Below are 21,922 nucleotides of genomic sequence, written 5' to 3' on the forward strand. Positions count from 1 at the left end.
ACCAGGGTTAGTGAAGGGCACACAGAACTGTGGAGAAATAAAGGCAGTATGTTTGCAGTACACGTAGCAGGCAAATGATTTGTAGCCACCCTAAAAAGCTACTAGTCGCAAGGAAAGAGTCAAGCTCAGTGGAAAAGCGGGCCAAGGTCACTTTAGTCCGTTAACAAGAGGCTCAAATGGCTAATAAGCACGAAGGATTGGCCTGACTAGCAAATCAGTCGGTTCACCGAAGCAGCTGGAGGGGTGAGACCTGGGGGGAGGAGTGCAGGGGAGCATTGGGAGGATGGAGATGTTCTGTCTGGATCGTGGAGGTCACGTAGGAGGATACATTTGGCAGAGCTATTTATCACATGTATTCATTAAAAACAAATGTATCTGCTGCTAAGGTCTCACTCAATTTGAGAACAAAAACCAGGATGCTGCTTTTCACCCCTTAGATCGGCCGATTTCAGGCCAGATAAGGGTTGGTGAAGCTGCAGGGAACGGAGTCTCCCACTGCGATAGACGGAGCGAAAGTTAGGACAGCCACTGAAAAGCCAGTGTGGCAACACGCTAACACTAAAATCTGCACATTTGGATCCCGTTTCTAGACCTGTCGCCTAGAGAAATCCTTGCTCAGACACGGAAATACCGTACGCGGATGTGCTCTCTTCCATCACTCGCAGCAAAGAGTAGAAAACACACGGAACGTTCATCAATAAGGAGGGGTGGGGAGCAGCGTAGACACACGGCGGAATGCAGTGGCAGTGGGTGGACCAGACCCACTGTGTGTGTTAACATGGGGTGATTTTATTTTTTTTTATTTTTTTTCCAACGTTTTTATTTATTTTTGGGACAGAGAGAGACAGAGCATGAACGGGGGAGGGTCAGAGAGAGGGAGACACAGAATCGGAAACAGGCTCCAGGCTCCGAGCCATCAGCCCAGAGCCCGACGCGGGGCTCGAACTCACGGACCGCGAGATCGTGACCTGGCTGAAGTCGGACGCTTAACCGACTGCGCCACCCAGGCGAACATGGGGTGATTTTAAAACAATGCCGAGTAAAAGCAGCCAACTGCACAATGACTGGCACGCCTGTTCCGTGAGTGCTCAAAACGCACGCACATAGCGATACCAACAACTGTGCTCCTGCCGCGCCCGCCCACACTTTCCAGCGGCTCCCGGGACTGGCAGGAGATATGCTCCTGGCTCCTGCGCGCTCCTAACGCTGTGCTCCATTCGCTATCAGGGGTCCTCTGCACCCCCTGCAGGCGGGGCAGGAGCGCCCGCGGCACCGCCGTGGCTTCGGTAGTTCCCGACCGGCCCGCCGCCGCCACGTGGCCCGGCCCGGCCGTTCGACACCGGCTCTTCCGGGGGGGAGTTGCGGGGGCCGATCCCGCGAGACCGTGTCCGGAGGCTACTTGTGCCCCCGCAGCACGAGCCACACAGCCAGGTAAGAGCGCGGCCCCGGCTGCTGCGGCTTCCGTCTCCACCGGTAAGGGCCTTGCGGCGCCGCGGCCGTCGGCTCTCACCACCACCGGCTGCCACCGAGCGGCCGCGAAGAGAGGCCCCGGGCTCCGCCCGCTGGAGGCGGGACCCGCGCTCCACCCGGCGCCGACGCCAGCGTTTTCAGCTCGCCGGCAACGAAATCCCTCGCGCGCATCTACGCTCGGGAACGGGCGGCACTAGGGGTGCGGGAGCGCGGGGGCCGGACACCGGCCTAGTCTCGGCGGGGACGCGCGCACTCACACGCGCCCGGGCGGAAGTGCGCACCAGCGAGAGTCCGTCAGCCCCGCTGCACCTAGAGCGGCCCCGGAAGTTCTCGGGGCTGGGCCTCGGCCAACTTCCGGCCGCGGCGTGCGGGCGGCGCTGCGGGCTTTGTCGGCGGGCCGTGCTTTTACCGCTGGTCGCCGGGTGAGTGGGTCGTGTCCGGCGGGGGACGGGCGCGGGGGCGGTGGGGTCCGCCAGGCCGGCAGGTGTCGTGGGCGCCGCGCTCGGCTCTGGGCGCGGCCCGCCCCGCGCGGGAGTCCCGGAGCCGGGGCTTCGGTGAGCCCGCCTCCGAGCAGCCGTCGCGGCCTCCCCCGCGCGGCTGCCGGGGCCGCACCTTCTCTCCCTGGGGGCCGTCATGGGAGCAGATATTCGGGTCCCAGGCCGTGGAGCCTCCAGCTTAAGCGCCTTGCGCCGCAGTGCTCAAGTCGGCTAGCTCCTCCGGGGTGACCTGGGGGAGGAGGTGAGGGCTGCAGGTAGCGCTGCTGTTGGCGCTCTCGGCCTGTCCTCTCTCTCTGGGGCCTCTGTGCTGGTGGGGGTGCAGAGCCAGCACCCCGTGCCCTGGCGGGGGTAGCGTGCAGAGGGGATTGGGCCTGAAGAATTCTCTGGCGTGGAGAAGTGGTTGGCTGCGCTGTTCTAGCTCTTTCCTAAGGGTTCCCATCCCTCTAGAAGTCTTTATCAATCCCAGTGGCTGACTGCTGATGTCAGGAACGGTTTACCCTCGCCCCCTCCGTCCCCCGCCTCGGAGACTGGTTACTTCACGGTGTCGAGATCCTCGGCCGGGAGCACGCCTGAGGTTTCCCAGGAATGTTAGCGGGAGGCAGGCTTGGAACTCAGCAAGTTTGTGTGTAGAGGTTGTGCTCATAATCGCTCTTTGGCATGTCTTTTTTCCCCGTGAGCCAGTCCCAGTGAATGATAGAGATAAGTGTCTCTTGCCCGCATGGGATCCGAGATCCTCATCTAACCTAGTCTTCAGGTGATAGCTTACTCCCTGTCCACAGATATGGAACCTTTGACCCTGTTAGAGATGTAGTATCGTAACTGTGTTCACGACGCCAAGAACCACAGAATCTCTCTTAAGGGAGACGTGGAGAAAAATTAGGGGGAGGGATTGCTCTGTTTTTTCACAAGCCTGCACACGCAGCCCCGGCCTCTCCTGAAGTGCTGGGGATGGATGGCTGACTCCTGGAAAGGTCTTGGGGGTGATGTGGAGACAGGACGGAGCTGAAAAGGCCCAGACAACAATCGTGAGCCACAGATGGAAGGGGCGGTGGGGGAAGCAGCTGACCCAGAGCGGGGCAGTGCCATCGAAGCGGTTCAGGGAGCCGTCAGGCATGTCCACTGCCGCCTCAGGTCGTGGAAGGTGACCGGCGTAAGGTCACTGGACTTGTCAGGAGAGGAGAAGGCCGTCAGTATCCTTGGGCAGAGCCCGGGGAGCAGGAACCAGAGGACTGTGGGGTGGGGTGGGGAGGAGGGGACAGCAGCTAGTTTGGCCTGAAGCCAGTCACCTGCCTGGACCTCCTGGGTAGTTGTGAGGCGAACACGAGGAAACTAGAAACAAGACACCTTGCGGAGTGACCGGCACGTACCAGCGTCTCCGTTTCCTTCCTAATTACAGAGGTGCAGGTTCTCCAGGAGCTGTGCTTCGTGTCTCAGTCAGGTGCCCCTTGCTCCCGTTATCACCAGTGGTGAAGCTCGGGCAGCGTAGTGCTTCCTTTCTTTAGGCTGTAAGCCGCAGACAGCGACTCTGGGAGCCTGTGAGCCCAGGGCCACGGGACCCTTGACCAGTGCCTGCCTCAGTGCCCCTCTCTTTCCACCCCAGGGCCGTTTGGGATTGCTCACAGGTTCCTGCCCCAGGTTAAGATCCCACTTCTTTTCCAGCTCCAAGGATTTTCCCTTCTCTCTCAACGTCAAGTGTGTATTTACACGTGTTACATTTTACCCAGCAGATTCTATGTGTTCTAACAGAAGGGTGGGCCATGTTAGCTCAGTGTGTTGTGGGGTCAAAAGCATGCTGTATTTTTACTTCCTTTTGTTCATTTCACTCAGGTTTCTTTAAGTGAAAGTGTACCAGTGTAATTTTGCTTGAATTCACAGAGGAAAACAGCTAAGCAGAAACCGAAAGAAGGCTGATTTTCAGATAAATGTTTACCAAAGCAAGGTTTAGCTCTCTGATGTTAAGAAAAAAATATGAGGGGCACCTGGGTGGCTCAGGTCATGATCTCACGGTTTGTGAGTTTGAGCCCCTTGTCAGGCTCTATGCTGACAGCTCAGAGCCTGCTTGGGATTATCTCTTTCCCTCCCTCTCTCTCTGCCCTCCCCCCTGGCATGCACACGCGTGCTCGCACTCTCTTAAAAATAAACGTTAAAAGAATTCTGAAGACCATTAAAAATCACTTTTTTTTTTAATGTTTATTTCTGAGACAGACAGAGCATGAGTGGGGGAGGGGCAGAGAGAGAGGGAGACACAGAATCCGAAACAGGCTCCAGGCTCGGAGCTGTCAGCACACAGCCTGATGCAGGGCTCGAACTCACAAACTGTGAGATAACCTGAGCCAAAGTCGGACGCTTAACCAACTGAGCCACCCAGGTGCCCCCCCCCTTTTTTTTTAATAAAAAAAATTTTTTTTTTGAAACGTTTTTATTTTTTTTTTTTTTTTTTTTTTTTTTTTTTCAACTTTTTTTTTTTTATTTTTGGGACAGAGAGAGACAGAGCATGAACGGGGGAGGGGCAGAGAGAGAGGGAGACACAGAATCGGAAACAGGCTCCAGGCTCTGAGCCATCAGCCCAGAGCCCGACGCGGGGCTCGAACTCCCGGACCGCGAGATCGTGACCTGGCTGAAGTCGGACGCTTAACCGACTGCGCCACCCAGGCGCCCCATAAACGTTTTTATTTTTGAGAGAGAGAGAGCTTGAGCGTGGGAGGGGCACAGAGAGAGGGAGGGACAGATCCGAAGTGGTTCCAGGCTCTCAGCTGTCATCACAGGGTCCCAGGCAAGGCAAAAAACACATTTTTAAAGCTGTTTTCTCGTAGACAGATGAAAGCGTGTTTGCAGGGAGTCCAACAGTCCTTTTAAGCATAAAAATCAGAGGACGTTACTTTCAAGACAAACAAAACCCCAACATTTCACTGCCACCTTTGTTAATTAGGATAAGTAAGACTTAATCTATAAGCTTACTTCTGTAATACTCATTCCACGTGATCCAAGCAAAGCATCCCGTAACGGCGACAGATAACACTTGGGAAAAAACATCTTTTGCGTTAGGGACATGGGCGCTGGAGGAAGACAGATCGAGATTTGAACCTCAATGCTGCCTCTTACTAGTTTAGTGACCTCGGGCAATGGACTTTCTCCCTTAGCCTCTGCTTCCTCATCTGTAAACTAGAGGAAATACCCAGGGAACGCCTGCCTCATAAGGCTTGGAGCAGCGCGTGAGACAGTGGGAGTCAGGTGCTCGGCACTGCGCCTGGTGGGGCTCGAGGGGCCCTAATAAATAGGGCCCCTCCTCCCCTTCTGAGCTCTGAACCAATGAGGCATTTGAGCCCACTGCCGCCTTCCCGCTGGCAGAGGCTGGGCCGGAGCAACAGTCAGACTGTGGCGCCCTCTGCCGGGAAGCCCTGGCGGCTCAGAGGGGAGGGGCCGGCCGGGCCGAGCGAGCCACCTGCTCTTCCGCAGCCCTCGGATCCTGCCGACTCCCTCCATCTCTGGGGGGCAGACAGCCCCAGGCAGGTGGGCAGAATACCTCAGGGAACGTGCTTCCTCGGGACACCAGGGGCGCAGCTTGGCACCCGGGGGGCACGGGGACGGATGTGCCTTTCGTGTCTGATCCGAATAGGGATTCAGTCACTACCTACGGTGGTGAGACCCTTCAGAGAACGAGGTGACATCTGTGTGGATGGACTGGAGCGTCGCAGGATATGCTGTAAATGGGACGGTTGCAGATGGTGAATGTGCTGTGATTCCGTTCTTATTTTTGAAAATCGTGTGTGCCTGAGTGAGTGGGTATGTTTTTGCACAAGTGCACGGCCTTTGTGCAAGCAAAGTGTGAGCGAATGCGTATAACCAGAACAGCTAACGGGGGCAATCTGTTGAATTGGTGGGGGTTTTTACTGTGTCTATGTCGTCTACACTTTATTATTTGAAATACTCTTACGGTGTGTGTCTTATGTTTGCGGTGGCTAAGAATTAAAAGGATGCAAAAGTAGAACAGGATGTAAAACTGAGCCGTATGGTCCTGATTTCATAAAAATACTAGTGCAGAAAAAATACCAGAGAGAAAATGCTAACTGGTAATCTTAGGTTTAAAGGTCATTTTATTTTTCTGTTTTCAGTCTTTGCATTGTCTCCGTTTTCTCAGTTGGCATAATTTATCTCATACCTTTAAAAACTAACTAGTTGAAAGTAATTTTTATAAGCAGGAGCAAGATATTTTTAAATCATGTTAGTGAGTTGGCTCAGGAGAACACGGTCAGTGAGCGCCAGCAGGCCGGCCTCGCGTGGCCCAGGTCCGCGCTGTGCCGAGCGGCGCTGCTCCGGGGAACCGTGTTGGCAGACCTCACGCAGACATAGCGCCTGACACAGACTTGTGCTCAGCTCCTTGTCCTCAGCGCCGGTTACTGGTATGTGGGCTCAGTTTCTTTTTCATCATTGGGAGCACCGCATCTGAGTTCGGGTTGTTTGTTAGCGTTACTTAGGCATTATTCAAGGTGCCATAACAGAGATTCAAAAAACTTGACTTCTCGTTCCGTTTCACCTACCTAGGCGGCTCTGGCCCTCAAGGCCTCTGGGAGCCTGGCTGCTTTGCCACATCCACGTGTCACCATGGGTGGAGGTAGGGACCCCGCACACATCCGTTCCCTTCCCGTGTCGTTGGCTGGAACCTGACCTCGGGACTCTACCGAGTGCAGTCGTTTGCTGGGCGGCCACGTGCCCGCTCAGATGTTAGGTGGGAAGCAGGGATGCTGGGCAGTCTTCGGTCCGCCATAGCTTACCCTCTCCCCCACTGCTCTTTGTCCCACACGCCAGTCACTTCCTCTGGCCCAGACGGGCGGGGTGGCTTTCTTCACCAGGCGCCAGTGCGGTCGTTTGTACTCAAAACTCACGCGAGTCCTGGCCTCCCTGAATGCTACGCCTGCACGGGTTCCCAATGGAATCTGCAAACGTGTCCTGAACAGGCGGCCACCGAAGCAGTTCTAGGACCCGTGAGCCAGCAGTCCCACTCCTGGGTGTATACCCGGCAGAAGCGACCTGCATCTACGGGAGTGTTTACCGCAGCTTTAATCGTCGTCCAGACCACAGACACCTGAGGCGTTCGTGAGAAGTGGAGAAGTGAATGGTGACCTGTTCGTGCAGCGGTATGCTGCGTGTCACTGGAGAGCGTGAGCTGTCGTTGCCTGCCGTGGTGATGACTTTCACGGGCGTGGTACTGAGCCAAAGCAGATACGTTTCTGGGGGAGCGATGGAAATGTTCTGGAAGTAGACAGTGGTGGTGGTTTTGCCATCTGAGGAATATTCTAAAAAACACTTGCTTGTGCACTTCAGGATGGTGAGTTTAGGGGTGCATAGGTGGCCCAGTCAGTTAAGTGTCCAACTCTGGATTTCCCCTCAGTCGTGATTTCATGGTTCGTGGGATCGAACCCTGCATCAGGCCCTGCGCTGACAGCAAAGAGCCCGCTTGGGCTTCTCTCGCCTCCCCAACTTGTGCGCGTGCGCACTCTTGTGCTGTTTCTCAAAATAACACGTTTAAGATTGTGAGTTTTAACTCAAAAAAATGGGTGTGTGTCGAATAAAAAGCAGACACAAACACGTATGATTCCATTTAAATGAAATGTCATGTTTGTATTTTTTCATTTTTAAGTAAACTCTGTGCCCGGCGTCAGGCTTGAACTCACGTGCCCAAGGTCAAGAGTTGCAGGCTCTGCTGACTGAGCCATTAAATGGGCAGAGTTCTCCTTTACTTACAGAAGTGGTTGCCCTTGAAGGGGGAGCCTTTGGGAAGACAGAAATGTTCTGTGTTGGCCTGGTGGTGTTAAACGGGTGTCACAGGGAGTTCGTCGAGATGTGTGCGCTTTGTACAAGTTGCGGTTCGCATCAAAGAGAAAATCGTGTTGAAAGGACGCCCTTCCTGGGCCAGAGAGCACGTGTTGCCTGGTCGCTCACTCTCCTTCCGCTCCCGTTCCACCCTGCCCCCAGCTTCGCCCTCAGAGGCGGGTCCTTGTCCTTGATGGCCACGTCGCAAATGGGTCTGGAGGGCATCCCTTCACAGGTTTGCGCAGCAAGGTCTGCTTCCCACTGGTGCAGATTTGGGACAAGAAGTGATTGTTTGGGGCCACCTTGGATGGAGCTCCCCGGAAGTGGACTTACTGTGTAGAGTTCTCAGGTGATACATCTGTGAGAAGGGCTGGATCAGGCGGTGGGGTTGAAACTGAGGCTGCGGCCATTCCCAGCGGAGCTGTGGGGTTGGGACCACACTTCAGGTGCCCCAGATGGAGACAAGGACACACACTCTGGGTTCCTGTGATTGGCCAAGCATTGGCTGTGGTGTGGTAGGCATCTGAGACGGCCGTCCAAGATCCCTGGCCCCTAAGGTACACGCACCGCCTCCCAGCTGCCTTGGAGGGATTTCGCGGTTGTATTTAAGGTCCTGAGTCAGCTGGTGTAAGGTGGGGAGGCTCTCGAGGTGGACTGACCTAGTCATGCATGCCCTTGGAAAGTAGTTTTCTACAGCTGGTGGCAGAAAAGAAGTCAGGGGTTCTATGCACTGTTCCTGCCTGAAAGATTCAGGTGTCCCTGGGGGCTGACAGCAGCTTCCAGCTGACAGTTGGCAAGGACTCAGGGAAAGTCCTGTGGTTGTAAGGAACTGATTTCTACTGGCATCTGAATGAGTTTGGAAACAGGTTTCCCAGCACTTCGAGATGTGACCTCAGCCTGGCTGACACCTTGTGTGGCCCTGAACCGGGGTCTCAGTCACTCTGGGCTGCGCTCTGACCTTCAGAGGTGTGAGATGTCAGATGTGCCATCTTGTGCTTTGTTTGTGGTGCATTGTCACAAGTGACGGACAACTAAGAGTGGGCCTTCAAAGGGAGGGTTGTGACTTGTGGCGAGGCAGAGTCCTGCCTACAGTTGGTTCCCAGTGTGAGAATTTCAAAGCTGGGGATGGGAGTGGGCATGGCACCCTGGCACCCCTGACTGCACAAGCTTTCCCACAGCAACAGACCAGCGGGACGCAGAGCTCCATGTAGGCCATCAGCACCCTGTGCCCCTGCATCCCCTTCCAGTTCTTACCCTCTCCCTAAAGGTCATCAGGTTCTTAGTTCCCCACACGGATCACTTTTGTCTGTTGTTTTTCTTTAACTTGATGTAAACAGAACTCTACAGTACGAACTCTCTTGTGATGAGCTCCTTCTGCTGAACATTGCATCTTGAGATTCATCTTTGCTTTTGTATTTAGCAGGTTTCTTTCATTGCGTATTATTCCCTTGTGGGAGTACTCCTCAGTCTATCCATCTCTCTGTTGGTTATTTTGGAGGTTATGAATGGTGCTGCTGTGAACATTCCAGCTCTAGACTTGGGCAGGGGAGGCTTGGTGTCATTGAGTGGATGAGAGGGGTGGGTTTTAGTGCCCAGGTAGTGCCCAGGATCAAGGGCAGTGTGACCATATAAGAAGGGAGGGCCTGATGTGGGTATAGACAGGCTGGTAGATGCAGTTGGAGAAAGTTGACATTCTCATCTCATTGCTTCTGTCTTACTGAAATAAGCAAGGGCATCAGCTGAGCGGGAGGAGGGGGGGTATTGGACATTTGAGAAGAGAGGACAAAAGGGGTGGTCTTGTAGGAGAATGAGGAAAGTAGAGATTGCTGGTGGCTCTCAGGGCCCTGGTAGGCAAGGGGTTGTAAATGTACAGAGAGCTCAGTTGGTGTAGATGCAGACGCAGAACAGGAAGCAAGCGGAATTTAACCCACGTCGGGATTTTCCCACGAAAGTGTGGTAGAGGAGGGGCAGGGAGAGTTAGGACTAATATGCAAGAAGATGGTTATAAAATATGACCAAAGATAAACACGGTACCATAGACCATGTGATCTAAGCTGGGTACAGAGGAAAGGGAGGACAGTGAAGGGGTGGCAAGGTCGATACATTTGTTTCTTTGGAAATATGTCTTAATTTTTTAATGGATCCAAGCCACATCCCTCCCCATTAGTCTGTCCCCAGAGTTGGGTGTTGGAGGTGGAACCCCAGAGAAGCCTTCTCAAGTGGGTGAGGCAGGCGGCTGAGATGCATGCTGGGATGTCCGCATGTTGGGTGGGGAGTGTGAGCAGGGGAAACATTCCTCCCTCCCACTCTTTGGATGTGTGTTATCGTCCACTGCTCCAGCAGATTCCTGTCTGTTGATAAAGGGAAAAGATGATCTTTTCTCCTTTATTTCAGATTCTGACCTAGGAACTTGTGACAAAGAAGGTGACTTTGGAGCCCGAATTTCTGAGGATGGAAATCTGCCTAAGACAATGTCAGAAACACTCACAGTGATGGAGCCCCCTGCCTCTGAGTCTCAGACACTCCCCGAAGCCGGATTAGGGGAGCTGTTAGGAAACCCAGAAGGGCAGAACCTGCGGAGCTGTCCCCCTCAGGAGGGAGGTTTCAGGCAGGTGACAGTTACCCACTGGAAGATCCAAGCAGGAGAGACAGCTCGGGTGGGCAGTAAATCAGGAGAAAGCCCAGTTCTGAGCTCAAACCTCCTCCTGCTCCAGAGAGAGCTTGTGGAACGGGAAGCCCACCAGTGTGAGACTTGCGGCCAGACCTTCCCATTTAACTCAGACCTTGTAGGACATCAGATTGCTCATTCTGGGGAGAAATCTTGCAGGTGTGAGGAGTGTGGGAAAAGCTTCAGCCAGAGCTCCCACCTTGCTGAGCATCAGAGAGCTCACACTGGAGAAAGACTCTATGTGTGCAACATGTGTGGGAAGGACTTCATTCACTACGCAGAACTCGCTGAGCACCAGAGGGCACATGTGGGAGGAAAGCCGTTCCGATGCGTGCAGTGTGGGAGAGCCTTCCATCACAGCTCAGACCTGGTTCGGCACCAGCGAGTTCACACCCGGGAGAGGCCTTTCGAATGTAAGGAGTGTGGGAAAGGCTTCAGTCAGAGCTCCTTGCTTATTCGCCATCAGAGAATTCACACAGGAGAAAGACCCTATGAATGTAACGAATGTGGCAAGTCCTTCATTAGGAGCTCAAGCCTTATTCGACATTATCAGATCCACACAGAGGTGAAACAGTATGAATGTAAGGAGTGTGGGAAGGCTTTCCGTCATCGCTCAGACCTCATTGAACATCAGAGAATTCACACTGGAGAGAGGCCCTTTGAATGTAACGAGTGTGGGAAAGCCTTCATTCGAAGCTCAAAGCTTATTCAGCATCAGCGAATCCATACTGGGGAAAGGCCTTATGTGTGCAATGAGTGTGGGAAGCGTTTCAGCCAGACGTCAAACTTTACTCAGCATCAGAGAATTCACACTGGAGAGAAACTCTATGAATGTAATGAATGTGGGAAAGCTTTCTTTCTGAGTTCGTACCTTATTCGACACCAGAAAATCCACACTGGAGAGAGAGTGTATGAATGTAAGGAATGTGGGAAAGCCTTTCTCCAGAAAGCCCATCTCACTGAACATCAGAAAATCCACACTGGGGATAGGCCCTTTGAATGTAAGGACTGTGGGAAAGCTTTCATTCAGAGCTCCAAACTGCTTCTACATCAGATTATTCATACTGGAGAGAAGCCCTATGTATGTAGTTATTGTGGGAAAGGCTTTATTCAGAGGTCAAACTTCCTTCAACACCAGAAAATTCATACTGAAGAGAAACTCTATGAATGTAGTCAGTATGGGAAAGATTTCAGCTCGACCCCAAACTTTAAAAATAATCAAAGTGTTCACCAGGAGGGACTTCCCTTGAATAAGACCACCATACATTTGGGTGAGAAGTCTGCAGGTCACGGGGAATGTACAGCTGACTTATAAAATAGCCATTCTCCAACTCAGTGGGTGATGTTTAGAAGGGAGCGGCACGAGTTCACATGATTCCGTTCATGTGACTTGGGATGTGTCAGCATTTTCCAAAGTCTTAGGCAGGGCTGCTTTCAGAGTGGGCTGTCCCCTACTGCCGTGCAGCGGTGCTGGGCTGCTGTCCTCAGCTAGGAATGTGTGACCTCAGGAGAGCCACGAGACTGCACAAGTGACTCTGGGCTGGAACAGTGCTGGGGGAGGAGCTAGGTCTCAGAGAAGGTTCTGTATTTTATTGCACAATTACAGGTCACCCCCGAGTTAAAGCCTTTTTAAGGCAGAATTCTGAATCTAATCTCAATACTTAAGAGAATATTACACAGTAAATTTTGATCTGTTAAAAAGGCAAGTTGAGAAAGATCTTTCTTCTTTAAAACCACAAATTGGCTCCCTGTTGTCCTTAGGATACTTCCCGAGCTCCCACTCCTGCTTTCTAAGACCTTTTTGCTTCCTGAAGTTGCATCCACTGCGTAACCACCTGCCACGTGATTGGTGTTGTGGCAACGCTAACTGGTCGACGCTCCCACTTAGCCAAGCTGCTCCTCGTCTTTGTCCTTGTTTGAATGCTCCCTGCCCCACACCTGACTGACTCCTCAGGTATCGTGTCAGGCTCAGCCAGCTACTCTCCCTCTGTGCTTGTGTTGCTGGGAGCACTTCTGTTACTGCTCTTTGTTCTATCAAAGTTACGTTGTTTATCTACTGTCTCTTTCCTCCTTACCCTATTGGTTCCTTAAGGACGTGACCATAGCTGACCGACTTACGTGTCCCTGTATCTGGTGCAGGACAATAAGGAGCACGCCCCACATCTGTGTGTGATTGGCACCTCTCTTGCCTTGTCCTTTCTATACTGCTGTGTTTGAAGTTTTTGGTTCTTGTTTCATAACGGCATCGTTTACCGGTCTACAGGAAGTATCTTGTCTCTCAGCCCTGTTGGTATCTTCTGCTTGTACTCAGAAGTTGTAAGCAACAGCTAGTGTAAGACCAGCACACCTCATATTTACTGCCTTTAGAGCTCACCCTTGACTTGTCCACTTGGTTTTGGGGAGTGCTGTCTTCGCTTGGTTGCCTGTGTACCTTTCTGATCCACTCTGATCCAGCGCACCGCACGAGGTTTTGTCTCAGTTCCATGGTTGACCTCATCGCTTCTGGTCTCTCCACCTGCTTTCTGGCTCACTTTGTCATTTATTTGAAAATGTAGTGACTTAGAAGGACCAGTGCCGAACCCTAGGAAAACAGACGAAGCTGTTCAGTCTGCTGGGGAAGACAGATCACACACAGCGTTAAGTGCTGAAGTAGAAGTCCCCGGTTGTGTAGGACACAGGTAAGGAGGGGACTAGTTGGGCACGGAGGGTCTGGGACAGCTTCACAGAAGAGGTGATGCCGGGACTGAAAGAACCGTGGCAGCTCGAGAAAGAGAGTGACCTGGAGAGGACCCTGCAGGACAGGGAGGTTCTGGACTCCCCTTTGACAGCTTTCGCGGCACGGTAGTTAACAGCGCAGAACTTGACGGTTGTTTGCCTCTGAATTTCTTTTCTCTGACGTGAACCAAAACGACCGGTTTTGAAATGACATAAACCAATTTTGTTTTGCCTATGAGGGCAGATTTTGAGTTCTTAAATTCCAGCAACCCTAGAAGCCTCCAGGGGTAAGTGATCAAGAGGGGCATACAGCGCTGCATCTTCTGGAAAACTCCTCATCACTAGAGCTGTTTCACGTGGTACAGAAGAGAGAGTACCGGACCACTCGAGTAACCTTTGGTGAGGTCCAGTTTGCATACAGTAAAACGCCTATTTAAAGTGTACAGCGTTTTGAGAAACCGTATACCTGTGTAACCACCGTTAGAATAAAGAAAAATAACATTTTTATCACACGGCATTGTTCCCTCTGGCCCTTTCCCAGTTAATCCTACCTTAGTCCCAAGTAACCGCTTTCCGTCAGCGTGGATTAGTTTTGCTTGTTGTAGGGCTTCACGTTAAAAGGACCCGAACAGTATATAATACCGCGTGTCTTCACCTCTTTCGCTTTAGCATGTTTTAAGGACTCAACCGAGTAGTTATGTGTTTCGGTATCTCTCTGCTGGTAGTGTTCCGTTGTATGGACAAACCATTTGTTCTCATCCACGTGTTGATAGAAATTTGGGTTTCCAGATTTCTTACGAATAAAACTGCTATGAGCATTTGTGTAAAAGTATTTATTTGGAAATGCCTCTTTATTTCTCTTCAGTGAATGCCTAGGAATTTACTTTCTGAGTTGTAAGTGTGTTTTTAACTTTATTTATTTTTATTTATTTATTTAATGTGTATTTTTGAGAGAGAGAGAGAGAGAGAGAGACAGAGCGTGAGTGGGGGAGGGTCAGAGAGAGGGAGACACAGCTCCAAGCGGGCTCCAGGCCCTGAGCTGTCAGCACAGAGCCCGACGCGGGGCTCAAACTCATGAACCGTGAGATCATGACCTGAGCCGAAGTCGGACGCTTAACTGACTGAGCCACCCAGAAGCTCCAGTGTGTTTTTAACTTTATGAGAATTTGCCAAAAAGTTCTCAATAGTGGTTGTACCATTTCGTATTCCTGCCACACTCCTCTGAAAAGTAATCCACCTTGTGGTGTGTGATGGTGTATTTGCGTTTCTAATTTGTATTTGTCCGCCCAGTGATAGCATTGAGCATCTTTTCGTGTACGTGTTGCCATTACCTATCGTCTTTTGTGATGTGTCTACACACCTTTTGTCCATTTTTAAAAACTTCTTTTAGGGGCGCCTGGGTGGCGCAGTCGGTTAAGTGTCCGACTTCAGCCAGGTCACGATCTCGCGGTCCGGGAGTTCGAGCCCCGCGTCAGGCTCTGGGCTGATGGCTCAGAGCCTGGAGCTTGATTCCGATTCTGTGTCTCCCTCTCTCTCTGCCCCTCCCCCGTTCATGCTCTGTCTCTCTCTGTCCCAAAAATAAATAAACGTTGAAAAAAAAAATTAAAAAAAAAAAAACTTCTTTTAATGTTTTATTTATTTCTGAGGGGGGGAGGGAGGGGCAGAGAGAGGAAGACACAGCGTCCAAAGTGGGCTCCAGGCTCTGAACTGTCAGCACAGAGCTGGACACGGGACTCAAACTCACCACACGATCGTGACCTGAACTGAAGTCACGTGCTTAACCGCCTGAGCCACCCAGGTGCCCCACCTCTTGCCCATTTTTTAAATTGGGTAGTTTGTCTTATTACTGAATTGTAAGAGTCTTTTCTATATTGTAGACAAGAGTCTTTTTTCCAAATATATATTCATTACAAATACTTTTAATCTTTGGCTTGCCTTTTCATTTTCTTAATGGTATCTTTTTTTCTTTTCCTTCAAATTTGTATTTAAATTCTAGTTAGTTAACATGTAGTGTAACAATTGGTTTCAGGAGTAGAATTTAGTGATTCATTACTTACATATAACACCCAGTGCTCAAAACAAGTGCCCTCCTTAATAGCCACCACCCATTTAGCCCGAGTGGTATCTTTTAAAGATCAGATTTAAAAACCATTTTATTAAGTCTACAGTTTACCAGACTTTTCTAGTTTGTGCTTTTTTTTTTTTTTTTTTTTTTGAGGAGGAGGAGCTTGCTTTATTGGGGGGGAGCACCGCACGTGGCCAACACGTGAAGGCAGCCCAGTAGGCACCCTACACATCAGCTCAGAAAGGGACACGGGAAGTTCTGCTAAGAAAGATCGACTGGAACGTGGGTTCCTCCAGGCGGCTTCCTAGCCTCATCCCTCTGAGGAGTTGGGACGCTCCCGACCGTTTCCTTGAAGGCAAATGTGGTCACTACAGGTAGAGCCCCTCAGGGGCCTTTTTTTTTTCCCTGATTCTCTTTTTTAAATTTTTTTTAATGTTTATTTTTGAGAGAGAGAGAGCACGAGCATGGGAGGGGCAGAGAGAGAGGCAGACACAGAATCTGAAACAGGCTCCAGGCTCTGAGCTGTCAGCCCAGAGCCCAACGTGCGGGGCTTGAACTCACAAACCATGAGATCATGACCTGAGCTGAAGTTGGATGCTTAACCGACTGAGCCCCCTGGGCGCTCCGGCCTTCTTGTTTTTTATAAAGAGCATTTTCTTTAGCCTTTTGAAGTCTTCATTTGTTACTTCCATTCTGCATTCTCTCTAGGCCATCAGACCACCCTCCGTACAGATTGCCTTGATGTCAATCCTGGAGAGGTCATCTTTAGCCATGATCAAGTCGTCCAGGGTCACATCATCGGCCGGCGTCCTCCTGCTTGTGTGGATCTGAAAGATGCACTTCATAGTCTTTTCATGAGGCGAGGGGAACTCAGTTTTCCTGTCAGTGCGGCCTGGTCTGATAAGTGCTGGATCCAAAGTTTCTGTTTGCTCTGTGGCCATGTTCACTTTCACGTGACCCCTTGAATCAAATGCACCCAATTGGTTCAACAGTTCCAACATTGTTCATTGAATTTCTCTTTCACCACCGGAATTTGAGTCCTATCTTTTTTTTTTTTTTTTAATTTTTTTTTTTTTTAACATTTATTTATTTTTGAGACAGAGAGAGACAGAGCATGAACAGGGGAGGGTCGGAGAGAGAGGGAGACACAGAATCTGAAACAGGCTCCAGGCTCTGAGCAGTCAGCACAGAGCCCGACGCGGGGCTCGAACTCACGGACCGCGAGATCGTGACCTGAGCCGAAGTCGGACGCTTAACCGACTGAGCCACCCAGGCGCCCCTTGAGTCCTATCTTTTTGTTCCAATGGCGTCAATTTCATCAATAAACACGATGGATGATGCGTGGTGTTCTGCGACTCAAAACAATTCCCGAACTAGTTTGGGCCCATCACCCAGGTACTTCTGAATAAGTTCAGAGCCAACCACTCTGAGGAAAGTGGCTGAGGTTTGGTTTGCTACTGCTTTGGCCGGTAAGGTTTTACCGTGCCGGGTGGTCCATAGAGAATGACCCCCTTTGGGGGCTTTATACCCATCTCTCCATAATATTCAGGATGAGTGAGAGGAAGCTCCACAGATTCCTTAATTTCCTGAGTTTGGTTGTCCAACGCCCCAGTGTCAGCACAGGTTTCCTGGGGGGCCTTTGCTACCTTCATCACTGTGACCAAGGGATCTGTGTCATCGGTGACCTGTACCTTGTGGTTGAGCAGGACTGAGCAGCCTGGTTCCAGGAGGTCCTTGTCTACAAAGGAAAGAATACTGACGCAGTGTTCTGAGCCCACAGCTGTGGACGCCCTTGATGATCTCTCCCAGTGTTCCTGCCGACACTGGGGTCCCCCTCAGATCGTCCACCTTTGATCTTTTCTCCTCTTGCTTTTCTTTTTTTTTTTTTCAACGTTTATTTATTTTTTGGGGGACAGAGAGAGAGCATGAACGGGGGAGGGGCAGAGAGAGAGGGAGACACAGAATCGGAAACAGGCTCCAGGCTCTGAGCCATCAGCCCAGAGCCCGACGCGGGGCTCGAACTCGCGGACCGCGACATCGTGACCTGGCTGAAGTCGGACGGTTAACCGACTGCGCCACCCAGGCGCCCCTCCTCTTGCTTTTCTTCTAAAGGCTTCGTTTGTTCCTGATCTCTAATGAACTCATTCTCCCTGAGAAGAGAGTCTTTCATTCTCTCTCTAACCTCGGTAGTTTTAAGCGGCACTGAGTGTGATGTGTCACCGGTGGCAGCTTGCTGGCAGCATCTGGTCCCTTCTTTTTCCCCACTCTGGTTGGCACAGGAGGTCCGTATTTCTTTTTCTTGTCCCTGTCATCCTTCTTGCCACCTCCAGGGCCATGACCACCACTCTGACTGACCTATCTTGCTTTGGCCACTCGAACCGCCACTATGGAAAATCCATCTCTTGTTTATGTTTCTTGAGTTCTGTCTAGGTTTTGAAAAATCTATTTTCCAATTGTTCTTGTTAGTGTGTGGAAATACATTTGATTTTGCTATGCTGACCTTGCGTCCTGGAACCCAGGTGGATTCACGTACTGGTTCCATTAATGATTTTCTAGATTCTCTGGCATTTCTTATGCAGATAATCAAAGAATTTTCCTTCCTCCTTTATAATTTTTATAGACCTTATCCCCCCTGCTTTATTTCGCTGACTACAGCGTCTTGTACGATTTGCGTTAGAAGTGATGAGAAGACATCCTTGTTTTGTCTTGTCTTGATATCAGGATAAGGTTGCTTTCCAAGAGTGGTGAAGCATCCTACCCACATCTATTTTCTGAAGTCGTTTGCATAGTAATTTATTTTTTCCTTAAATGTGTGATAGGTTTCACCAGTGAAACCCTGGGGATTTCTTTCTGAGAAAATTAGAAATTCAATTTTTTTTTTTTTTTTTGAGAGTGCATGAGCAGGGGAGAGGGGCAGAGGGAGAGAGAATTAGTTACATTTTAAATGATTTCCCTCCTTCCTGGTATTGGTGATTGGTATCTTCTACTTTTTGACCAATGTGGCTAGATATTTACCAATGTTATTGCTGCTTTCAAAGAAACAGCTTTTGTTTTCCTTGATTTTTCTCTATTGTTTGTCCGTTTTCTGTGTCATCGAAATAGAATCGTTATTTGTTTCCTTCCGGTTTGAACTAATTTCCCCTTTTCTAGCTTATGGAAGTGGAAGCTTACATCATTCATTTTAGATCGTTCTTTTCTCACGTAAACACCGAGAGCAGTTTTCCTCTAAATACCGTACCAGCGGCACTCTGTAAATTTTGATATGTTGTTTTCATCGTCATTCCTAGTTTCCTATTTCTCTTGGGAGTTTTTCTTTGACTATGACTTACGTAGAAGTCTGTTTAACTTCCAAATACTTGGGGCATTTTCCAGTTATTTTTATTACTGATTTCTAGTTTAATTCCATTGTCTAATCAGACAACATGTTCCATGTATTAACTCTTTTCGATTTAATACTTGTCTTACAGCCCAGATGGTGGCTTATCTTGCTGAGTGCCCCACGTGCCCCTGTGACACACTTGCATCCTGCTGGTGTCAGGTGTTAGGATTCTGTGCACGTCAGGTCTGTCTGATAGGCTTGTTCATGTGTTCTGTATCTTTCCTGATTTTCTTTCTACTTTTCTGTCACTGAGAGAGGTATGTTGGACTCACCAATTATAATTGCGGATTTGTCTTTCTCCTTTGATGTTGTCAAATTTTATGTATTTTGCACCTCTGGTTTCAGTTACATAAACATTTAGATTTGCCGAGTTTTTAAAATTTTTTTAAATCTTTATTTTTGAGAGAGAAAGAGAGACAGAGTGTGAACGGCGGAGGGGCAAGGAGAGAGGGAGACACAGAATCCGAAGCAGGTTCCAGGCTCTGAGCTGTCAGCACAGAGCCCGATGTAGGGCTCAAATTCAAGAACTGTGAGATCATGACCTGAGCCGAAGTCGGCTGCTTAACCGACTGAGCCACCCACGCGCTCTGATTTGCTGGTTTTTTGATGACCCTTTTGTCATTTAAAAGTATCCATCTTTGGGGCACCTGGGTGGCTCAGTCGGTTAAGCGGCCGACTTCGGCTCAGGTCATGATCCTCTTGGTCGGTGAGTTCGAGCCCCGCGTCGGGCTCTGTGCTGACAGCTCAGAGCCTGGAGCCTGTTTCCGATTCTGTGTCTCCCTCTCTCTCTGTGACCCTCCCCCGTTCATGCTCTGTCTCAAAAATAAATAAACGTTAAAAAAAAATTTTTTTTTAATAAAAAATAAAAATAAAAGTATCCATCTTTGGTGTTTTTTAAAAACCCAAAATTTGATGCTAATGCAGCTGTTTCAGGCTTATGATCAGTGCTTCTAGGATATAGTTGTACTTTTTTCTTTTAATCTATGTATGTCAGTGTATTTAAAGTGTATTTCTTGGAGGGACGCCTGAGTGGCTCAGTTGGTTAAGTGTCCAATGCTTGGTTTTGGCTCAGGTTATGATCTCATGGTTTGTGACTTTGATCCCTGCATTGGGTTCTGCACTGACAGTACAGAGCCTGCTTGGGTTTCTCTCTCTCTCTCTGCCCCTCCCACATGTGCGCTCTCGCTCTCTCTCTCTCTCTCTCTTTCAATAAAGTAATAAACATTTTTTAAAAATAAAGTGTATTAAAAATTTTTTTAATGTTTATTTATTTTTGAGACAGAGAGCATGAGTGAGGGAGGGGAAGAGAGAGAGGGAGACACAGAATCCGAAGCAGGCTCCAGGCTCCTAGCTGTCAGCACAGAGCCCAACACGGGTCTCGAACTCACAGACCATGAGGTCATGCCCTGAGCTGAAGTCAGACACTCTACCAACTGAGCCCCCAGGCGCCCCGGGCTTGCATTATTTCTGATGAAAATGTTGCAGTCGTTCTGCCTTTGTTCTTTTCATAATGTCTTCTTTGCCTCTAAGTGCTTTTAAGTTTTTATCAACGAGGGGCGCCTGGGTGGTTCGGGTGGTTAACTGTCTGACTTTGGCTCAGGTCATGATCTCATGGTTCGTGGGTTCAAGCCCTGGGTCGGGCTCTGCACTGACTGTGCCTTGCCTGCTTGGGATTCCCTCTCTCTCCCTCTCACTCTGCCCCTCCCCAGCTTGTACTTCTTTCTCAAAATAAACAAACTTAAAAAAGAAAAGAAAAAAAAAAGGTTTCATCAGTGGCTTTCAGCCATTTGGTTATGATGTGCCTTGCTGTGTTTTTGTTACTATCCGGATTGGAGTTTATTGGTTTCGGATTTGTTGGCTTTGGATTTATTATTGTCAAATTTGGAATGTTTTCCGTTACAGGCTCCGTGTGGTGGTGGGTGGGGTTGGGTGGTACAACAACTGAGTCTTTCCTGCACTGGGGGGTGGTGGTGGCGGGCACGTGCTGTGGACCAAGTTGTTGGGAAGTGGCAGAAGGGGGGAGCTGAGCGCATGTAGTCCTAGGTGGGGAAAGAGGGGGTTGGGGCTAGAGTCTCCGGACCCCAGGGTATACAGGGACTTTGATCAGGACTTGGGCTGAGAGGTCTCCCACTGCGCTGGACCGCTGGAATCCAGTCATTCCTTATGCCACTGTCCCCGCACCAAGGGAAGGAGCCAAAGGCACGTGCCTGAGCGTGTGCCCTCCTGGGTAGGGTCTCCCGTCTGTGAACCGGGTCCGCTGTGCTTTCTGTGTGGGGTCTGTACCCTCTCCCAGCTCTTCCTGGGATGGCTCTAGCCCTCTAGGTCAGCCCTCTGGGGGTCCCCCACTCCCACTTGGTGGGCTAGGTCTCCCCAGCTGCCTGACGTTTGGCAAGTACCGGGATAACGGCAGCTGTGTCCCGTGCAGAGGGAATGAGGTAGAGACCTCAGGAGAAATAAGATTGGCCCTGGCTATGGTTCAGCATCACCTGGGGGGTTTTAACAGCCCCTGGGGTGGCCCTACTGGAGCCCAGGCTGATGTAATTAGCTCAGGCATCCTCCACAGTCACGTTTTTTTTTTTTTAATTTTTTTTTTCCACGTTTATTTATTTTTGGGACAGAGAGAGACAGAGCATGAACGGGGGAGGGGCAGAGAGAGAGGGAGACACAGAATCGGAAACAGGCTCCAGGCTCTGAGCCATCAGCCCAGAGCCCGACGCGGGGCTCGAACTCACGGACCGTGAGATCGTGACCTGGCTGAAGTCGGACGCTTAACCGACTGCGCCACCCAGGCGCCCCCACAGTCACGTTTTTAATCTTCTACTTTTTGCGATAACGGTAGATTCATGCCCGTGTGTAAGACGTAATACAGAGTTTCCGTGTTCTGTTTACCCCGATGGCAATGGCAGCATCTTGAAGACCACAGTGCAACAGTACAGCCAGGAGATTGACATGGACATCTTCAAGATACAGAAGAGTTGCTCTCCAGGAAGAACTCACTGTTTTATATCCGTACTCACTTCCTTTCTGCCTTCAACCCCTCCTCCTCAGCTAGCAACCATTAAGGTTTTCTGTGTCTATGATTTTGTCATTGCAACAATGTTATATAAATGGAACCATACAGTATTATGGACTTGACCTGTTGGGGCCAGGTTACCTCCAGCTTCCATGGGTATAAAATCTGGTGTAGGTAGTAGCATAAACAGACATTTATTGGAGTAGAGCAAAGCCCAGAAATAAACTCTTCTATATATAGTCAGATGATTTTTACCACGGGTGCCAAGAACATTCTGTGGGGAAAGGACAGTCTTTTCAACAAA

General features: G+C 50.2%; 1 protein-coding gene and 1 pseudogene across 1 annotated transcript; one reads left to right on the forward strand and one right to left on the reverse strand.

Moving 5' to 3' along the window:
• Positions 1 to 1,825: 1,825 nt before the first annotated feature.
• Positions 1,826 to 13,993, forward strand: ZNF623 (zinc finger protein 623). The gene is made up of 2 exons (XM_047074286.1): positions 1,826 to 1,892; positions 10,173 to 13,993. Exon 2 carries the CDS (start codon positions 10,250 to 10,252, stop codon positions 11,759 to 11,761), a length of 1,512 nt encoding a protein of 503 aa, XP_046930242.1. The 5' UTR covers positions 1,826 to 1,892; positions 10,173 to 10,249; the 3' UTR covers positions 11,762 to 13,993.
• LOC124507577 (26S proteasome regulatory subunit 4-like) lies at positions 12,696 to 21,772 on the reverse strand (annotated as a pseudogene).
• Between the last annotated feature and the right edge of the window lie 150 nt (positions 21,773 to 21,922).

This window comes from Lynx rufus, unplaced genomic scaffold (assembly GCF_022079265.1).
Source record: "Lynx rufus isolate CCGP_SWC_20201006 ecotype Redwood Valley unplaced genomic scaffold, mLynRuf1.p SCAF_12, whole genome shotgun sequence".
NCBI lineage: Eukaryota > Metazoa > Chordata > Mammalia > Carnivora > Felidae > Lynx > Lynx rufus.